The 21,200-nt window shown below is 49.7% G+C and overlaps 1 protein-coding gene across 1 annotated transcript in view; it reads left to right on the forward strand.

Annotated features, from left to right (window-relative positions):
• Positions 1–3,833: 3,833 nt before the first annotated feature.
• Positions 3,834–21,200, forward strand: part of CBFA2T2 (CBFA2/RUNX1 partner transcriptional co-repressor 2) — a 49,465-nt gene continuing 32,098 nt past the window's right edge. The window contains exon 1 of the mRNA XM_088538743.1: positions 3,834–3,885. Within this exon, the coding sequence (XP_088394869.1) occupies positions 3,858–3,885 (28 nt within the window). The 5' untranslated portion in view covers positions 3,834–3,857. The remainder of the gene's footprint in view (positions 3,886–21,200) is intronic.

The following is a 21,200-nucleotide window of genomic DNA, read 5'->3' on the forward strand; positions in this document are numbered from 1 at the left end:
CTCTTATCTCCTGTTCTGAATGCATCACTTTAAGGTGATAAAAAAAAGGGTTCCAAATAAAGTTTCTGTGCTTCTACATCTTCCTCTCTTATTTCATTTCAAGGACATAGAAGCATCAGTTAAGTGAACAGGTGTTGCTCTGTAGGACATAGAACATAAATCTATAGTCATAAAGGATTTTTTTAAATTCCTCTTAAAGCAAATAAATCTGCACATCAGCAGAGCTCAAATTGAGATTGATGCCTACTTTTGATGGTTGTTTATGTTTTCCAAACTTTCCTCTGCTCCAGAGACCATGGAGACATGCTCAGCTCCTTATACGGGTTTGTAGTCCTCAGCCTAAGTGGTGAGCAGAGCTGGTTATTCAAGTGGGCAATTACTCTCAAAAGACAGAGAGGAAACCCAGAGGCACAAGGGGAGATCCAGCCTAAAGCCCCAGCGTGAGGGGCCATGCATCCTCCAGAAACTGTGGGGAACATCCTCCCAGAAACACCATGGAGAAAGCAGGTGAGATGCCAACACCACAAACCCAGGAAAGCTGCTGACCACCCAAACCAAGGTCACAACCACGGAGTGCTGTGTGGAGGTGTGGGAGCCTGGGAAGCAAAGCCAGCGTCTCTCACCCATATGACGGAACCCGCTGTTAGGCTCAGCGCAAGGGGCCAGAAGCTGCGCCTGAAAGCGGGAAGCCCTTCACGGTCACTGTCAACAGCAGCACAGGAGAAGGAATGGGCCCAGCTTGACTTGCAGACACCTTGCACCCTTTCCAGGTCCTGCAGGTATGTTTCTTGCTGTCAGCATAAAACACGCTCACTGCGCAAGCATCAGCATGGGCATATTGACAACATCAACTTGCTTCCGTAAGTCACTGGCACAATATACAGCTGCAGTCCTAAGCTCCTACATCTTCCACTATCCTTGAGGTCTGTAAGACTGGACCATCTATGTATCCCTACAGCAACACTGCATTGATATTTCGAATGTTAATTAGCACAACCCTTTCTTTTCTGAGGTTTCCCTTTGCAACTGTTATATGTTTAGAAATATTAGAGCAACACAGATATGCTAGTGGAGGTGGTCCTTGCACACCATGACTCTATCTTGGATAATACTAAAGCTGTCTCTCAGGAAAGTGAAAACAAGTTCTCTAAGATGTCAAAGAAAAGTTTTTATCTGTTTTGAAAAGGTCCCTGGTTCCTGGGAAGAAGAGACAATCAAAATACTAAGATTTCTGAGTATTTTATTGGAAACTTTGAGGTGCTTTCCAGAGCCACTTCTTGTTACTGCTGTCAGGAATGTCTCAGGAGCCCAGCTGAGACCTCAGCTCTACACAAGACAATTGGTCCCACTTCTAACTTCTTCAAAAACATTCTTCAAAACATGTTCTTCAAAACATTTCACCAGGGCAACAGGGCTCCTTGCAGCAGCTGGTTTGCACCTTCCCAGCCTTCCTCTCTTCCTTCCTGTTCTGACCAATCTTGCCTATAAACTAGGGCACCACCAGCAAGGTCACACTGCACCACAGAAGACAGGAGGGATGGGATGCAGAGCAGGGCAGCAACAGCACAAAGCTGTGAACACAGCTGTTCTCATCTCTTGTTCGAGTGCTCTGGCATATGGAGGGCTCCAAAGCCGGGTGAGCTCCTCAGGGAGCCTCGGGGAGATCTCCAGCTGCAGCCATGGAGCCCTTCCAGGTGGCTGGTGGAGTTGCTTGTCTCCTTGGTGAGGCATCTGTGAGTGCTTGGGAAGCAGCACGTTGACAGGGATGGGGAGCCAGGCCTGCCACTCTTCCAGGGCTTTCAGTCTTTCAAGACTAGATCAAAAAGTAAAAAAAATAAAGAAGTCCTTATTAGCACCCTGCACAACACCCCCTTCTGCCTCAGTAGCATAAATTCGGCCACAGCGAGGCCTAAAATTATAATAGTTGCAAACATGGGCCAGAGCCAAGCTGCAGACAACCTGGCAAGAGATAAGAGCCACGTAGGGGATGCAGGCTTTAAGGGACAGGCTGGTCCAGTTAAACACTGGCACTGCTCAAGAAGAGGAGGCAAAAGCACAAAGCTAAACTGAGGATGAAGTGACTAGATGGCCCCACCTGTTGTTTCAGCATAAGTTTGGATCTGCTCCTTGAAGGGACATCTGAGCCCAAGAGATTCTTGACCAGCAAAATGAAATCCAGGCTTAAAAACAGACCTTGGTTTCCTGTGTGGTTAGAGCAAGGTGCTGCCAAATTGCCACACACAGCACCAACTGAGTGGCTTCAAGGGTGAGACAGTCAATTGGCATCTCCTGCTCCACGCCAAGTGCACTCCTGCTTATAAGCTCTGCCAAGGCTGAACCTTTGGACTGGGAGGGAGTCAAGAGCCACAGGCACATCAGTACCAGTATGATTTGCCAACTTATGGCAGGAGATTGGGTCCTGGTCCCAGGTTTCAGGACCCCATATGTATTTTATCACTTCACATCTCTGTAGGATTTGAGCAGGGTCATGCCTGGTTTTCAGATGCCAAGCAGATGTCAGCATGAGGCTGGTGTTGCACTCTCAGGCTTCACAAACCCCAGGCAGATATAGGGAACACAGAAAACTTCCACACACTTAGTGGAGCTCTCAGGATTCAAGCACCAAGCTTCACCAGAGTTTAACAGCTTGCATCTTGGCTCGCAGCTGAGCCAGAGTTTTTACGTGATCAGGCTCCCTGATCCACTTGTGGAAAAGAAGTAGTGAGAGACCAGGTAGCCCATGGAAGAGCTTCTGGCACATATATCTTCCTTGCTAAGTATTCATAATGGTTTGTAACAGAGCTCTTCATGTCATCCTATCCCACCAAACAAGGACTGCAGAGTTACCTGTGGCCAGGAGCCCTGTTCTTCACCTTATTGTCCTGCTGGTGGTATGGAGCTCCTCGAGCATAACCTCAAGGCCACTACTCCAGGCCATGTGGCCGCCTGACCTAATTGATGGAGCCACTGCTGCACTCGGTCGTGAGGCACTGAGCGATCCCACATTATCCACTGCCTCCCACCCCAAGCACCTGGCTGTGGCTGGCACAGGCAGCAAAGTCGTAATGAATGTTGCCTGCCAAGCGCCTTCAGCTGCCCTTGATGACACATCCCACCTTTCTTCATCAGGCAGGCTTGTGAGGCCCTCCTAATTTCTCCCTTTGCTCTCAGGATGCTCCGACCCCATGTGTTCCCCCGTTCATCAGCTGGGGCTCTCTCCAGCCCTTCTGAAACTGTTGTAGCACACTTGTGTCTGTGCCCCGCGTAGGGTCCTCTGGGTCTGTTACACTGCTCATCACCCACCTTCCTGTCACCCTCTGGAGCCCCAAGGTGTCTCTGGGCAACCACAACAACAGGGCTGCTTGGAAAAGTTGAAGCGAGATCATTTTTAAAGAACCCGGGAACAAAATGCAAGATGAATCCCTCAGCAAAGCTCCAGCCGCACTAGCATTAAATCTTTCCTAATTTGTACTTGAATGCGTTGTTCAGGGTGAGATGCAGCATCTCCTACTTTGGTGTTAATACTGGGGGAGGATAATTATGTGTAAAGCTTCTCCGGGCCGCTCGGCCAGGTCTGAAGCTGCGGGGAGAGGGCGCGATGGCTCCGCAGCCCCAGGCTCGCGGCCTCTCCCGGCGCGCCCGGCCCGCTGGGGGCAGCACAGCAGCGGGAGCCGCCGGAGGCCCCCGCTGGGACGGCGGGACCGAGGCGGGCGCGGAGGGCGGCCAGGCCGGGCGCCGGGCAGGGCGGGCGGCGACCCGCGCCTCGCCGAGGCCAGGCCGCGCCCCCGGCGCGTCACGGCGGGGCGGGCCGGCCGCGGTGTCGCGTCCCGCGGCCGCGGAGCGCCGCGGAGCTGGTCATGGTGGGGATCCCCGGGAGCTGCCAGCGTGAGAGCCGCGGCCGGGGCAGCGAGCGGCGGGCGGAGCGCGGCGGCGCCGGGGCTGCGCGAGGAGCGGGGCGGGGGGCGGCCGGGGGCGGCGGGCGGCCGCGGGGCACGCGCACACGCACATATATATTTATATATATACATATATATTCGCATTTATGTTGTCGGGGCCCGGGGGATGCGGCTTGAAGATCTTGCCCCCCGCCTCCCACAACGTCCCCGGTGCGCCACGCGGCGCGGCCGCCTGGGCCCTGGTGCCGGGCAGTCGCGGCGGGAACCGATCCCGCTTAAAAATAGCCTGGGGTGAGGAGTTGGGAGGGGAACCTGCTCTCTTGATTTGATTTATTATTATTTTGAAGCTGGCCCGAGTTTCCTGGTGCGGCGAGGAGGAGGGTTGAGCGGTCACAGGGCCCGGAGCGGCCCGTGCGGGCTCCAGAGTTGGTGGCAGTGCTGCTGGGATCGTTTCCTGGTGCTCGGCGTGTGCAGGGAGCTGTGTGGCCTCAGGCTCCCTTTCACGCCGGGGATGAAGACCTGGTGTTAGGATGCCTCTGAAGGCACCGTGGGCAGCAGCACGGCTGCCTGTGCCTGTGTCTCCTAGCTGGGACACGAGGTTAGCAAGCTGCCTGTCGCCACATACCCTCCCGCAGTGCATTGGCACCGGGGAGGTGATTCACGGGAGCTCCGCGAGGTTTGTTTCTAGACGAGCCGCGCTCCTTGTGGAGGAGCGTGGTTGGCAGGCGTGCGGGGAAGCGCGCTGCTGCCAAGGAGCTGAGGAGTTGCTTAGCACATGGCTGTAACTGCACGGACCTCCCGGGCGCTCCTCTCATCCAGTCCTGCGTGCCGCGTGTCTGTAGAGAACCTGGGGTGCTGAGAATGGCTTTGGGGATGTGGTGGGCTGAGTGACAAGGTGGCACCACAGCGAGGGGGTGCTGTGTGATGTCCTCGAGCATCCATCTGACAGGGTGCATGGTTTGTTCCCACTAGGTCATATCCTCCAAGTGCCTTTAGTTCAGGGGAGCAGGACAACCCTAAAAGCATATTCTAAAGTTCAGAGGCTCTGGAGAAATTTTAAACCAAAGTGCCGTTGCTCAGAGGGACACAATGTTAAGGCAGATGCTTAGGTGTTAAGGTAGATGATAGGTGTTAATGTGGAAACCACCCTGAAAGTCATAAGAAGCAATTGCCAAGTGATGGAATTTGCAGCAGGTAGATGAATTCCTTGTTATGCTGCTTGGTGTGAGATGCAGCGAGGTGGTGAGAGCAAGGCTGTGACGCCTTCAGAGCAGCTCTTGGCTATTGGTATGCCAAAGTACGCAGACTTAAAACACTCAGTGGTAAACCTGGCTGCTGCAGCAAGAGGAGACTGCAACGAGGAAGCCGTGGTAACACAAAAACGGGGATCCGGAGACCTGATAGCTGCTTCTGGAGCTCCTAAGCTGATTGCGAGGGAGGGCTCTTCGTTTTGGATCTGTCCAGAACAAAGAGCTCGTGGGAGGAACTTGGGTGCGGTATCTGCTTTACTGTGGGTGGCCGAAAGCTAGACCTTTGGGTCTGAACTCCTTTCTCCGAGCTCCCAGTCACAGCAGAGAAGGAAGGTAATTCATCTTACCTTTCTTGGACACTTCTGTTAGGAGATAAATTGCACTCTGGAGGTATCCGTTTTTTTTTTTCCACTGACTGCAAGAGGAGTCCAGGGGAACTGGCTCAGACTTGGGCACCTATGAGTTAGGTGAGGCAGTTGCCACCTGTTTTTTGTGTCTGTGGTGCGGATCAGCTTTATATGCAGAGACGAGTAAGGTTCCCTGAGCCCTGGGAGGAAGGACAGTCCTTTAAAATGCTGTTTAAAACCAAATAAAGTTAATGAGAAAGGAGATCTTGTATTCAGAGCTGTAGCTTCAGAGCGGAGAGGTGAAGCCAGTCCCTGTGTCTGCTGTGGCACTTTTCTGGATCCTCGGGCAAAGTGGTTGAGTATTTTTCTGGATTGTGGTAGAGACCTGTGCAAATGCAAATACAGCTGTTTGGTTTTGCAGGATAAAGCAGGTGGACAGTAGGGCTTTTAATCTGCATCCCTCTGGCAGAACGGGGTACGGAAGCAATGACAGGATGCCTTATGCCAGCAGGTCTGGCAGGGCCACAGCCTCTGGCAGGAGGGTGACCAGCATCTGACTCGGGGCGGAGGGGTTGGTTCAGATGACTCAGCTGCAGCTCCAACATCGTTTTTAACACAGTTTTAATGTGCCTGTGGAACAGCTTTCCTTTGGTAAAGTGCTAATGATAATGCTGATGAACTGTACAGCTGTTCTGTAAGGATAAGCACATGAATATGTGTTACAGCCCCTGGCAGCTTTATGGGTAGCTAGAGAGCAGGTAGCAATATTGTGTTAGTGCCAGTTACTGTTATCACGATGAATACTGGCATGAAGCTTCACCCATGTTCTTGTCTGTCCAGGAACACTGCTGGATTTTGTCTTTGATGTCTAGAAAGAAAATAATCAGGCACAGACTCTTAACTTTTATAAGCATTAAAAAAAATGTGGGACATGTGGGACTTCTTTGAAACCTGGGGATGTTCCATATTAGTACCAGGCATATCCTATAACTCCCTTACGAACATGCCTTTCTTGCATAGATATTTCCAGTGTGCAGAAATTCCAGTTGGTCTTTGAGGGACTTGATTTTTATGTGCTGTAAATTGGCTGTCTTAAGATGTTACTCTTCCCTTGAGCCAGCACTAGGGAGGATGCGATAAACTGACTTTATAAAGGCATCAGAGCAAAGAAAAAGTGTTGCTTGACTCGCAGCGTCTCTGAGTGTGAGATCAGCGTGCATTTCAGGTAGAACTAGGTTCAACTCACTCAGGAGGAGGCCTGCATCGGAGAGCATGAGCTGGGCACAGTTTCTGTCAGGCCAAGCTGCCAACGCTACACAAGCCTCCAGGTTTTACAATAAAGCGCTGAAGTACCATAAGGAAGAGGGCTCCCGTTTTCGTTTTCCTGGCACGGATCTTAGGTAAATGCTTTGACTTCAGAGAGGCAGCTGTAAAACTAGGACAAGTGAGAAGCCAACCTGTCTCTGCTGCTTTGACATAAGAAGTCACAGAGCCAGTGTCTGAGCCCCAACAACTGATTTCCTTGGGACTCTTCCAAGTAAACTAAACTCTCTTGCTGGAGGCACTTGTCCCTGCTTTTTATCTATGGGTCTTTTTATCTATGAGGGCGGAAGACTTTTCTGGTGGCCCTATTGCCTTCCCACTCATCCCTCTTGTAGCCCATGCTCTTAAAATGTCAATTGATGCCTCTTTAGCTGTCTGTGTGGACTTCAAGATATCAATCCTCAGCTTACTTTCAGCTAAGACTTCCTTTACTCTGTTTCATGTTCTTCTAAACAGCAAGAAACAGTAACTTCAACTGGCAATAACTTATCTGATGATTGGACTGTCGAAATGCACCCATATGTTTTCCTCCAAGCTGTGCTTTGCAATCTTGTATAATTTAAGGGATCAGACTACCCAGGCAGGGACTTTCTCCAGTGCAGAAGGCCTGGAGAGGGGTAACAGAGGTTGGGCATACAGGCAGAGATCTGTTCGTAACTTGAGGATTCAAGAAGATGAAAGAAAATGGGAAGGTGTAAAATCCTAAAGGAAAGAGAAGAGGGAGGCTGGTCAGGCTGGCTGCTCTGCTTGGGGGCTGGTAGGTCTAATCAGGGACTATCTGGGAACCCTGGGTTGGCGTCTGCCAGGCTGAGCTGGACCAGGCGGCTACAGCTAGACTCAGTTAACTCATTTAGCGCTTCTTTAAAGGGTGCCATATCTAAGAACAGATAAGGGTGGTTTGTTTGTTTTATCTAATGGCAGATAATCGCCTGTGTCAGGCAGATACTGCAGTCTGGACCTTAAAACACAAAGGAGTTCAATGGCCCCATAGTTCCTCCCACTCCCATCCAGACTCTTCTGCATTAAAATGCCACCTCCTCTGCCTTCAGGAGTCCTCCATCCTCCTCCCCCTCCTAAGTTCAAGAGGGAGCAAGGATCCCCTAAATGAGCTGTGACTCCGAAGCCCTGAACTTGGAGGGCAGATGGAGATGCCTCTCCTGCACGTTGGCCTCCCTGCAGCATGTCCATGCTTGGGTACATCTTGTGATGCCGTTGGCATCTCTGACATCACCAGCTTTGAAACAACAACTCCCCTTATTGGGCATCACATTTCTCTAATTATAGACCAAACATGGTAAATATTTTTTAAATGACCGAATTTCCCCAGTACGGAAAACCGATGCTGGGCGCTGGGCTTGCTCCCTGACCCCGGTCTCAGAAATGGGGAACTGGGATCACGTTAAATCCTGATTGCTTTGGCCCCAGCAGCAGTTCAGTGGTGTCCAAAGAGTTGATTTATGGTGTGAGAGTTTTGCTATGTATCAAGAAGCAAATTTGCTTTTAGCAGAGGATCTCTAAACCCTGCGCCCGTTCCTGTGCTGCTCACTGCGCCGTGCCGGGCACACGGGAGGCCGGTGCGCGGGACAGCAGCTGCTCTCCCCGGGGTCCCTTGGGCCCAGGGCTGTTCTGCAGGTTGGATTTGTTGCTGCATCCTGGTTTCTGGGTCCTCAGAAGCACCTAGTCATGTTTGGCTCTTCTTGTGAAGTTTTAGGGAAGTTATGCTGCAGCAGCAGATCTCGCGGGGGCTGTAAGCACAGCCCTCATTCAAGCTATTGTCCTCATGTTCACCATCGCTTGAACCGGAGCTGTTTGGATCAGAGGACACTGCAGCCAGTGTTAAAGCCTCTGACTCCTAGCGTTGCTCTTTGGAAAATGGGTTGAGAAAAGTTGCAGAAGGAATAAATCCATGACTGCAATATTTCTCACTGAGTTAAATAACAAACTTCATGTCTGGGAGTTGCTTCCAGCTCAGAGGCAGCAGAATTATTGCTGCAGTGCTCAGTGGTGCCCTTTCTGAGTCAGCTGTTATTTCCATTGTGAACTTGATACCTGAAGGCTCAATATTGTGACCCTTTAATTTTCAGCTGCTAAACTGCGCCGTGCATGTTGGCTAAAATGGAAGAGCTCAAAGGGGAATTCAAAATAGTTATACTGCAGGAGCAGTGGGTTTCTTCAGCTAGTTCTTAAGTGCTGAGCATTCAGCAGAAATTGATAGGTAGCAGCAGTGTGCCCTTAGCAATACTTTTGCCTTCTGCAGCTCTTGCTTCCTGGGATGTAATAAAATCCATTAAGTTCTATTTATGATCCGTGGCCAAATATAGTAATAGTTTGATTTGGGTAATTGTGCCTGTTGGCTTGATAATGGGAACAGGAACAGCCTGACATGCTCAGGATGGGCTGCCCTGAATTTGCTAGGTTTAGCTGCTAGCGGTGAGTGCTTTACAGAGACAGGTATTACACAAACAAGGATGATTTATAGAATCATAGAATCATTATGTTTGGAAAGGGCCTTCAAGATCATTGAGTCCAACTGTAAGCCCTTCAATACCATGCCTAATAAACTGTGTCCCTAAGTGCCTCATCTACATGTTTCTTGAGCGCTGTCAGAGATGGTGACTCCACCACTTCTTGGGCAGCCTGTTCCAATACTTGACTGCTCTTTCCATGCAGAACTTCTCAATGTCTAACCTGAACCTCCCCTGACACAATCTGAGGCCATTTCCTGTTGTTCTGTCTGTAGTTATTCTGGAGAAAAGATCGACCCCCACCTCACTACAACCTCCTTTCTGGTAGTTGTAGAGAGAGATAAGGTTTCCCCTTAGTCTCCTCTTCTCCAGACTGAATAACCCCAGCTCCCTCAGCTGCTCCTCGTAAGGTCTGTGCTCCAGCCCCTTCGCCAGCTTCGTTGTCATTCTTTGGACACGCTCCAGCACCTCAATGCCGTTCTCATAGTGAGGGGCCCAAAACTCAACACAACACTGGAGGTGCAGCCTCACCAGCACTGAGTACAGGGGGATGATCATTTCCCTAGTCCTGCTGGCTACACTGTACCTGATACAAGCCAGGAGGCCGCTGGCCTTCTTGGCCACCTGGGCACACTGCTGGCTCATGTTCAGCCAGCTGTCAACCAACAGCCCCAGATCCTTTTCTGTCACACAGCTCTCCAGCCACTCTGCCCCAAGCCTGCAGTGCTGCATGGGTTTGTTGTGACCGAAGTGCAGGACCTGGCACTTGGCTTTGTGAACCTCATCTGGTCAGTCTCAGCCCATTGATCCAGTCCATCCAGATCCCTCTGTAGAGCCTTCCTACCCTAAGCAGATCAACTCTTCCTCCCAGCTTGGCGTCACCTGCAAATTTGCTGAGGGAGTACTCAATCCCCTCATCCAGATCATTGATAAAGATATTAAAGAGGACTGGCCCCAACACTGACCCCTGGGACCCACTGTTTTAAAGAGCATCTTTAATTTGTTTTAAAGATTTAAAATTTTGTTTAATTTAAAAAAAAATGTTTAAAATTTCTTTTAAAAAGCATCTTTTTCAACCTGAGGTCTGAAAGCAGGTTGAACTTCTCTGAAGGAGCCTCTTCTCCACCGTCTGACTCCTTTGAAATGCAGCCATTTCTGGGGGAGACTACTATCATTCCTTGAAAGTACACAACATTTCTACCCCTTTTGGCAGGAAGTGAAGAGTAACACTGCACTCAATTGCAGGACGAAACAGAAATGTGCAGTTGGGATTTTTTTGCACAGAGCTGATCCGTCTTCTGTGACATTAAGTCCAGGTTGGAGAGCAGCTTTACACCCATTTTCCTTTTGCGATTTGAGCATGGTGTTACTGAGAGCACAGCCTGTGTTTATGTGGAGATTCAAAGCAGCCAACTCCAGACAGAAATTCTAGCTTTTTGCTGTCCTGCTATTTTGCTTCTTGGTTTGCCTTACAGATGCTAGTGGATCACCTTCTCCTGGTGAGTAGTGATCCAAGTCAGACATTATGTTGTGCTGAGGATCGCTGTCATCTGCAGGAAGGTTCTTTCAGATGTGCTCTGAAATCTCATAGATCTGCACAGATCAGCGGGCAGTGAAAAACTTTCCAGCCTACACAGAGATCACCTATCTCAGCCTAAATGCCCACCTCTTGTTTGAACCTGGACATAAGCTGGAGGGTTTTTCAAAGCTTTTGACATGGTTGAGTATGTACACAAGCTGATGTATGCAGATTCCTAGCTTTTTTTAGCTAAAAAACAAACAAACAACTAAAAACCTTCAAAGGAGCTACACTTACGATGATGTTGGCTGAGGGATACATCTGTGGTTCATCCTACTCCCTTTGCAGTGGGGATGGAAAACTGGGTGGCTGGCTTTCTGCTGACTCTGCTTCTCCTACATGGGGTGAGTCCGAACGTTAGCAGGGATCACCAGCAAGCTGCAAGGAAGAGGAAGACGCACACATCTGCCTCCCTGCTCCTAACAGGCCAAGGAGATAAATCAGGCACCAGCACTGCTTTCCAAACGGCCACTCTCGACAGAGAGCTGTGAATGGCAAGGCACCTGTTTTATAACATTGAACCAAAATATTCAGGGCATCCAAATAGTTTATGCCCCAACAAACATATTCTGGCACTGGAGCAAGAGTTTCCATCTCATTAAGCTGCTGGCAGCTCTTTGGTAATTCCAGTCACTGATACAGCACAGGATTTATCTGTCAACACAACCAGTACTGCCACAGCAGAGCTTTGCTGTTTTTTTCTCAGCCTCTGTGTTTTTGTAAGCGAGGGCAAAAGAGTGTGTTGAAATGTCACTTCATTGGGTGCTTCTCTGCTGTTAGAACAAGATCTCACAAGGTCTTAAAACAAATGTCGGAAGATTTCTGTACATTGAATACAAAGTGAATTTCTACACCTAAGCTGTAGAGAGAAATTGTTTTCAAATCTGGTGTTTTTTGCGGATTTTTTTTTTGCTTTTTTTGTTTTGTTTTTTTAATATGACACCTGGCACCGATTTCAAATTTTGTGGAGGCTAATGAGTAACAGAATAAGAGCCTCACTTGTAGGTCATTAGATCACCTGCAGCTCAGGTTGGATTTGACATGGTCACTGCTGTGTCAGAGCTGTGTGTTGGCCTGGGTGAGATCAGTTGATGTTTGTGGCCCTTTTTGGTGGGATGTGTGGGCAGACAGGTTTTCTCTGTCACAGCTGGTCTCTTTTTTGGCACACAGGAGATATGCCAGGAATTAAAGAGTCTTTGGAGCTTGTGGTGTCCTCTGACTGCCCAGAGTGAATTCCTGGAGGTAAGGGATGAAGTGTTTTGATGAAGGATGGTTTAGTGGTGTCAGTGGGCCTGGAAAGTTTGCTTTCAATGCTATTGCCGATTTTACGGGGTCTTGCATGCAAGAAAGAGAAGTCTGCCCTCCTTGCCTTGGATTGTGCTATCCAGCTTGAGATAAGCATATGCAAAATTCATTTTAGAGGTCCTTTGTCTAGCCCCAGAAAGGAATGCTTTAGCAGGGCTTTCATAATTTTTTATGCTTTATCAAAAGTTGTATTGTTTCATCATGAAAACAGGATTATCCCTCAGGGATTAGCCATTCTGCATGGCTTGAGAAAACAGCGATGTGCCATTTTTGTAGTAAACTTCTCCCGATCACAGAGCTCTATTCTAAAATGGTCAAGGTAAGGGGGATTATTTAGTATCCCAGAAGCACAGCAGTGCAGACTTTTGGAAATGCGACCCGAGAAGAGCTTCAACAAATGTTAGTTCGTTTGTATTTGATTCTTGAACATGTGGGAGGCTTTTAGTTGTTGTCTGCAGCTGGCACCTTGAGCACAGCTTATCATTCAGACGTCCTGTCTCCAATGCTCCTGGCACTTAACAGCCTCCGTTGTTGATATAAACCTTAGGGGGGAATTTGGAGCTTTTCCACATTCTGCAACAAGCAGTCAGGAAAACCTTTTAATTTTCATAACAATCTTGTGTAGTTAACACAAGATGACCCCACAGGCTTTCTTGAACTAATTCCCTAAATCTGTCAGATTTGTCTTTGCAAGATCTCATTTCCACCCTCGAATTATCTCCTTTCTTCCAGAAATGCATGGGTTCTTTTCCATAAGACTGTGACTCAGATTTAAGTTCGATTCATCTAAAAATTACTGCTAAATATAAGATAGCTTCTTTTGCAGCTGCCATGGTGTGCAGATGTTTGGAGCATCTTTCCTTGTGTTTTGGCTGGGCAGAGAAGATTTCTCAATAGTGGTGCGTGGTTTTGTGTGGTTTCTGTGAGCGCACTTTCCCTACTGCTCACTTGCATAGTCTTGCATTCCTAATATAAACGTCCTCAGTTTTTTTATGAGGTCTTACAGGAAGGGTGGAAAGAAATGCCGAAGCAGCTCTGTTAGTCAGATAGATACACTGCATTGTTGATCAGCTGCAACAAGAAGGCTGTGATAAAGCTGTTCTTAAACTCTTTGACTAGAAGCTCACTCAGGCTGCAGTATTAACTTAGAGAGAGGCATAAGCTGAAATGGCTGATAAACAAATGCCTGGAAAAATCATTTTAGAGCTTTTCTTGCTTCACTTGCGGTAGCACTCCCCAGAGATTTGTACTCGTTAACTTCTTTCTCTAGATCTGCAAGTGGGTAAAATCGAAAGCGCTTGGTGCTCTGGGCTACACAGGTATAGGTCAGAGAGTCCAGCGCAGCGCGGGCAGCAGGACACGTAGCCCCTCTTCCCCTGCACTCCTCAGCCCCATCCCCGCGCGCTCCTGACAGCCGCCGCGCCGGCCTCTTGTGCAAGCGCTGCGGCCTCCAGGGCCTCCGCTCCAAGGAGGCCCCTCTCCATTGAAGCCATGGATGAAAAGCCCCATGTCCCTGTCTGCTTGGAAGTCCATGGGAAGCCGTTGCTGCCCTTGAACAGCACAGGGAGACGAGCTGCCCTCCCCAAGCAGAGACCCACAAGGGGCCGCAGCGTCTGCTGCAAGGGGCAGTGTGGAGCTGCTGGAGCAGCACAGCCAAGTGTGTGGCCAAACGCTCCCGTCTGCCAGCCAAGGCAGGCGCCCTCGCGCAGCCCCTCTCTGCACGAGCTCCGGGGCATGGCCTGGTACCAGCTGCGCCACCAGGGCCAGGCCAAGCCCGGGACGGAGCTGCCGCTCGTTCCTTCCCATCCATTTCATTAAGGGGTTTTGGTGATCTGGACTTAAAACAGCCATGTTGTTAAATGCAAAGGCGGTATTTCGAATCAGCACATCAACAGGGCCTTAAGCAGGCCAGGAGCTGCTGTAACTCTAACCCTCTCCTAGCACCCGAGGCAAGCCTGGGACAGGCCAGGTGTTTGCCTTTAACTACAGCTGCTCCAGCTGGAGAAGCAGGTGGAGACATTCGGGATCGTTGTCAAAAACACAGCTGGGGGAAGTTAAGAGAAGACACAGAAGGTGCTGTTTCATGTGGGTGGGAAGGACCCCAAAGCAAAACTGCCTGCAATAAACACAGCTTCACCTGAGCAGTAGTATTGGCTCTAGATTGGATAAATGGAATGAAGCATAGAGGAAGTAAATGTCTGCTAGAGCTCAGCTGTTTTCTTTCTAAGTAGCAGCATTGCCAAATCAAACTGCATCTTTCAAGCGTGCTACCTTTCAGCTGTGTAGGCCCTCACCCCAACCTGGCTTTGTAGAAGACTTGCTGAGGAACATCTCATTTCCAAAGTCACCTTGCACTCTGGGTTTTTATTATTATTCTTTGTTTAATTCATAGTGTTCTTTCTTAATCTTTTCATTGATATGTTATTTTTATTTTTGTGTGGTATAGAGCTGGAAAAAGCTTAATTTTCATGAAATCTCAAATTTATGAAGTTGAGGTTGGGGTTTGGGGCCTTTTCTTGTCTTTTCTATGTGAATGCTAGCTGACTTGAACCTGCAGACTCTCAACTTCCAGCTTTTTGGCCCTGTTGTCTGAACACGTAGGGCTGGTGAGGGCAGGATCTTGACTGCTTGGGTGCGCTGTTCTGGTCATGCTTCCCTTTGAGCAGTCTTAAGGAATTTTCCCGTGTGCTGCTTTGTTGGTAGGGGCAAGCAGAGGCAGGTCGTGCTTGGAGCCGGGGCACTTTGTGCAACCACGGCACTTCCCTTGCCGTGTGCTGTGCTGAAGTCTGACCTCCCCGAGTCCTGTAGCAAGCTTACTAGGAGAAGATCCGAAACCGAGTTGGTCACCCATTGCCCTTTGGTGAAATACTAAAGGAGCCAGAGATGTGCTAGTGTCACAGGGGAGCCAGCGCTGCCCGTGCCCATGGGCACGTTGTATGTGTTGTCTGCTTGAAGCATTTTTCTGTTGGATAATGTCCATTCATCAAGGCAAAAACTTTCCCTAGGGTTGGTGTGTGCCCAAGAAATCACAAGCCACCCTTGGTGCTCTTTAATTGTATTTACTAAACTGCACAATGTGGTCTAAATAAATACTTACTGATACAAGCGTGGTTCCTTGGCATCCTGGCAAAACTCAGGCTGTTTAATCTTTGTCTGAGCTGATGTGTCCTTGTCTCATGTAATCTCGATGACAGCGTTAGTTTTTTTATTATTATTATTATTTTAAATATCTGTCTGGAATGGGGAGGTCTAAAGCTCGGGGTGTTACGGAGGCTTCAAGGTGGCCAGCAGTGCTCCTGCACTATGCCGTGCAGGTGAGGCAAGTCCAGATGCACCTTCACGATAGCCACAACCTCTCCGATATCTGATGGCAGCGAGGAGGAGGAGGCAGCCTTCTTCTTCCTTGGCTGTGCCTGCAGTTGGTGTCTCGGCACTCAAGTTCTCTGAGATGAATGTTGTGGGGTGCGGCTTCAGAATTCATGTTAGTGCCTGCAAACAGGTTTTCATGCTCCTGAAACCCTTCCGTTTCCTTCTACCACTCTTTCCCGCTACTAAAAACTTGATTTTCCACATGTACCATCTTGCTGTGTGTGTCTTGCACCAAACGAATGATTCCTTTCTGTCTGGCCCTTGCTTTCTTCATTAAATAGCATTACCTTTTTGTCTGGGTGTTTCATACAGCAGAAAGTGGCTGCTGTTCCATGTGCTGAGCTGAGAACTCCCCCATGGGAAGCAGCTTCCCCCCAAGCGGTCACGTTACACAGGAATGCTGGCCTTTTTTTTTTTTTTAATTCCTGGAAACTTGTAAACATGAATTTCCTGTTGATGTGGACCATAAATCTGCAGATGGCCTTTGCTTTTGCTGAAAGATGGAGGTAATAAAATTTCAAGTCCTTGCTGGTTCCCCAAAGGTGGCAATGGGCAGAGGAAGGTGATGGGGATCTCCTGCATTTTTTGTTTTAATTTAGGCTTTTTCTGTAGACACCAAATATGGATGCACTCATGTCCTGAGCCAGTTGAAGCATCTGAAAAGCCTAATGACCCCAAAATTATGGTTCATCCCTAGTTTTCTTCCATTTTTTTCCTCCCTATCTCTCCTACCACAGAACTGCTCTTGCTTTTAGGGGAATGAACCCTATTCTGTACCACCCTAAACAGTTGTGGGTAACCAGAGACCCAGATCTAGGCATCTCCTAGCAGACTTCTGCCATGACACATCACTTAATTGTGCTTTTATTAGTAACATAGGATGAGATCTGGTGGGAAGCATCAGCAGCAGGAGCTGGTGAGAGCCTGAGGCTTTGGCAGTCTCTGCAGAAAATCAGAGCAGGAGCAAGGCTGCGTGGACAGGGCCGTGCCCGCAGCTCCTGGGGCAGGAGCCGTCTCGGCATTTTCCCACTGCTCGTTTTGGGGGAGGCTGCTGCAGGCTGCATTTTTGGTGGGGGAAAGGATGCCGAGAGGAAGGCAGGCTTGTGGGAGCCCTGGAGGCCGAAGGGAAGGGATGGAAATTAGCAATAAGAGGCAGGGTGAAAGCAAAGGAAGGAGTCCAAATGAGCTGCAGGGATGCTGAGCTTGCTTAATAAACCTCACATTAATTTTTTCTCATGTGGCAGCACCAGGGCGTGAATGAAATCCAGCCCTGCTTGGCTTGACCTCTGCGCTCGCTCGCGTGCTCTCCCCACCCGTCCTGCCTTTGCCTTGGCTTCCTGCCCTAAGTGAAACCACAACCTTTCCAGCCTCCCCGGGTGGAATGAGAGGCACATGGTGGTGGTGTAAGAGGAGCCTCTCGCCGGCTCCCGTGCTTGGGTGGGCGTGCTGGGGCTTTCGTAAACTAATAGCTCCCAGCAGTGCTGCTAAATCAGACTTCGTGGAGCCAAGAGCACCGAGCCTGGAGAGCCTGGAATGTTGTTCCCGGCACAAAGGCCTTGGGGATGTGGGGGGGTGGAGCTGCTTTTTATTTTATTTTTCTTTTTTTTCTCTCTTTTTTTCCTCCCCCAAACTCACCATTTATTATGAGGCCACTGGTCCAAAGGGCCGGTTGACAGCAGAAGAGGGAGCTGGCAGGATGAGCTTTGTGCAGAACAATGTTTGCATTCATGTTAATAAATTAAAAAATCAATGAAAAAAGAGGGAAGTCACCCTTAAAAAGCATTTGTTTTTTTGCTGTTTGCTGAGGTAAGGGAAGAGAGCGAGCAAGCTTTCTTCGGCACTAAACCTACAAAACCAACCAGACTTTGGCAAAACCTGGGATGCTTTTGGAAAGCCCAACTTAAACCCCTTAAATGATATTTTTTCCTTCCTCCCCCCATTTTATTTTATTTTTATTTTATTTTTATCTTTTTTAGCATCTTGCAGGGAGGCTGTGATTTCGTTTGGAAGTCCCAATTCTCTAATTGGGGTTACCAGGCTGGTGACAACTAATCGCTGCAGAAATAAATCGCCTTTGGCGCCTCTCTGATACGGAGACACTGGGACAATGAGATGTGGAAGTCCCGGCTCAGGGGCAGGGCAGGGTGTCTGGCAGCGGCGCAGTGAGAAATCCCAGCCTGCTTGGGAAGGGCTCACGGATGCAGTGATCCCCAGGGACGCCCGGGAAGAGAAACCCGTGATGATGGGAAGAAACGCTGCTGGTAGGATAAAGGATAAAGAAGTGAAAGCAGCGATTGGTGGGGAGGGCTGTGAAAAGAGCCCGCCTGAAGGAGTGAAGTTAGTGGTGGAGGGAGGTAGCAGGGGCTCGATGACCCACGCCGTGGGGAAGAGGCTTGGTACCCGTCACACTCAGTTTACTGCATGGTTTTGGCTTGTGAATGACACCCTGCAAAAGCAGCGAGTTGTGCTGGTGTGGTTTGCTTTGATAGGCTTTAAGGTGTGCTGCTGCCGCCTTTTGTTTCCCCCCTTTTTTTTTCCTTTTTTCTTCCCTAGGATGCATTTTCCGAAGTGGCAGGGTGGTGACCAAGTTATCTACCAGAGAGCATTGTCCAGCTCACCTTCAAAATCACACAGGTCCCCTGGTCTTCCCAAGGGGGATGCAGAGTAACTGAAGAGCAGGGTTACAGCAATGTCAGTTGGAGGGGCTATTTTGACGGGACTCTGTAGCTGAGCGAGGTCCCTATTGATCCTAGCACCCTTTGACCTTGCTGTTTGGAAAGCATCAGGAAGCTGCAGCGCTTTTGAACCAGACTAAATCCTCTACAGGCTGGGTTTTCCTCTCTCAAAATAGGATTACTCATTTTTTTTTCCATATTTCTGTGTTTCCTTTAAGCACCCATGACCTCTGCAGAGACTTGGATCTCCAATCAGAGCGAGGGTGTTGTATTTAGGAATGGATCTCTTTTTTTTGGGAAGGGGCATCAGCTCTTAGGTGTTTAGTTTCTTGTTTATTTTTTTTTTATTTTTTCTTTATGCATATGGTCACATAGCAGCAGCGAGGTAGCCTTTCCTCAAGCATCCTGCCAACCCTTATGTCCTTGGCCATGACTTCTTCAGTTCGTGTTCACTTCACTGGCCCTGTGCTTCCATCCTTTCTTCCTCCGTGCCCAATCCCAGATGTTTTTGGTGTAAACTCTGCCATTTCAGTGAAGTCCAACTCCTAAAATATCCCCCCTTCCCAAGCAACATTGAAATAGGTATAAATGCTAAGCTCAACTCATGCGCACCGCTGAAGGAGGCAATGGGATTAGATTTACTTGACAAATTAAGTTTGGTAACATAATCTGCCATGTGCTAATTTAAATAATGGGTGTATGGAAAAGAGGATGTGATGAATTTGCAGAAGTCAAAGCTCTGCCGAGTGCTCCCGGAGCGGGGAGGGCCCCGGCCCCGGGCAGCGCTCCGGCTCCTCACATCCCTTCGGCGGGAGCAGTCCCTTCTTGGCTCCAGTGACTCTTGAGTAAGGCCTAAAGACAGCAGTAAAATGCTTGACTTTGCTGCCAAACCTGAGCCTGGAGGTGGAGGATTCCAATGGGTTTCCATCAGATTCTGTTCAGTTTGAATTTTCAGTTTCCATTTAGCCTGATAAATGGCTTTGGCCGCCTCGGTGCCTTTGAATTTGTTTTGTGAGCGGTGGGAAGTGATCAGCTGAACATGGCAAAGGCTCTGCAGGGCACCTTTGCCATGGATAAAGGCAGAGCTGCTTCCCAAGATGAGAGCGTGGCAGGAAGCAGCCATGGTGCATTCTAAAATGGGGAGGGAATTTGGTAGAAATCCTGGCAAGTTTGGGTTTTCAGTGCTTGCTGTGGGAAGGAGCTGTGATAGGTATAAAAATGCCCCTGGAAACTGGGAAAATTCTTCAGATTTCCTTGCTTTGCTCAGAAACCACACTTAGCAGCAGGTATCAATAGCTTTCAGTGTTGAAACTTTTTTTTTCCTAGCTCTTTCCATGGAAGGTTCCCATGAGAAGAGTTGCAGCATCAGGGAAAGCAATCTTCCAAGCTGCTGCTGCAGGAGTAGTTCTTTCCATTGTGGTGTCCATATGTAGTGTTAATGTCTGGGTTGTAAAAAACCTCTATTTTAATGGATGCTTGTGGAGCAGGCCGGCCGGCTGGTAAAGCAGAGACGCTGCTTCCCATGGGCCGATTGCAGCGCTTAGCGTCTGCATTTGTGCATCACTTCACCCTCAAATGATCGGAAGAGTTGGCTGAGCAAAGCCTCTAGCCCCCAGGGCTGTCACACGTACCTGGTACGGAGGCTTTCTCGGGTGGTTTTGAACCTGAGACCTGGTAGCTCCAACAGCATCCTCCCCTCTCGCACCGAGACCTGGATGAGGCTTTTGAATTTGAATTTCAGACTGGTTTAATGATCTTGTGTTGTGGAGTGGAAGGGAATGTTGGTCTCTGCTAAATGCTTAGCAGTGCCCTGCGTGTTGGTTCTCTTCCATCTGCTGGTTTGGTCATTATTCACCTTTGTCACTGGACTGTTTGAAATGGCTGCCAGTTTGGTGGTGGGTGAAGGGCCTTAAATTGATACCACCTCTGCTGGTGGGTAGGCTGATATGGGGCTGGGGGAGTCCAGGCTCGGGGTCGTCCCCCGGATTATCCCTGAGCGGTGCTTCCGTGGGGGGAGGCCTGTCTGCCGCAGCAGGGGGAAGCCCCAAGCAGAGCCTGGGGGGCACCAGCCCAGGGCTGCACGTTGGTGACTGCTCCAACTGAAGAGCGGGGTTGTGGGTGCGGAGGCTAAAAGTCTGTGCACTAAAAGAGGGAAAGAAATGCTCGAGTTCGTTGTGTCCTGTGGCTTTTCTTTCATGAGTCTGCTCACTCCATGCAGAAAACCCTTAGGGTTCACATCTCCCTCTAACGCTTCCTCTTTCATGCAAGGGAGACCTCGCGCATTTAAGGGCCCTTCCTGTGGGTCTGGCAGCCCCCCTTGGTGCCCGCGTGCTGTTGGGCTCTCGTTATCGTGCTGTCCTAATTGCAAACACATGTCCATGGTGTAGTGCTGCCGCCCTGGGGAAGGAGACAGGGGGGTTGGACGCGCAGCTTGTGGGAAGGATTGATGCGCGTCGGGGAAGCCTTTTGAAATCTGCTCCTTCATCTGCTGGCTATCCTGGGCTGGCTCTGGCCCCAAAAGGCCTCTCGGGCGCTTAACAAGTTACCGCGGGGAGGTGCACGCCGGGTGACGTGAGCTGGCACGGTGCCGGCGGCAACAGCGCGGGCGCGCGGCCCTCGAGCACACCAGCCCTTGTGGCGAGGCGGCGCGCGGGGCTGCTTGGCAGGACCTCCCCATCTGGGATCCATCTGTGTTTCCCTGGAAGCGGCCAGGCGGCTCCAGGCGGTGAGAAAGCGCAGATGCAAGCGACCTGCCACATGTCCGGCTAATGAAAGGAGAAGGGTGGCTGCTCGCGGGCTGCGTGCGGAGCTCGCCGGCCCTGGGCGCTTTTATTTACATCTCGGAGTGGTGAGGTGGGCTCAAGAGCAACTGCATCGCGGCGGCCTCGCCGTGTAGGGTAAGAGCTCCTCACATTTGATTTTTGAATAGTGCTGTTTAGAGACACTAGCACTGAGCTTATGGCGAGCATGGGGTGGGGTTCCGGGATGCGG

This window comes from Tinamus guttatus, unplaced genomic scaffold (assembly GCF_059628265.1).
Source record: "Tinamus guttatus ecotype Peru unplaced genomic scaffold, ASM5962826v1 Tinamus_guttatus_pri_ptg001150l, whole genome shotgun sequence".
In the NCBI taxonomy this organism is placed as follows: Eukaryota; Metazoa; Chordata; class Aves; order Tinamiformes; family Tinamidae; genus Tinamus; species Tinamus guttatus.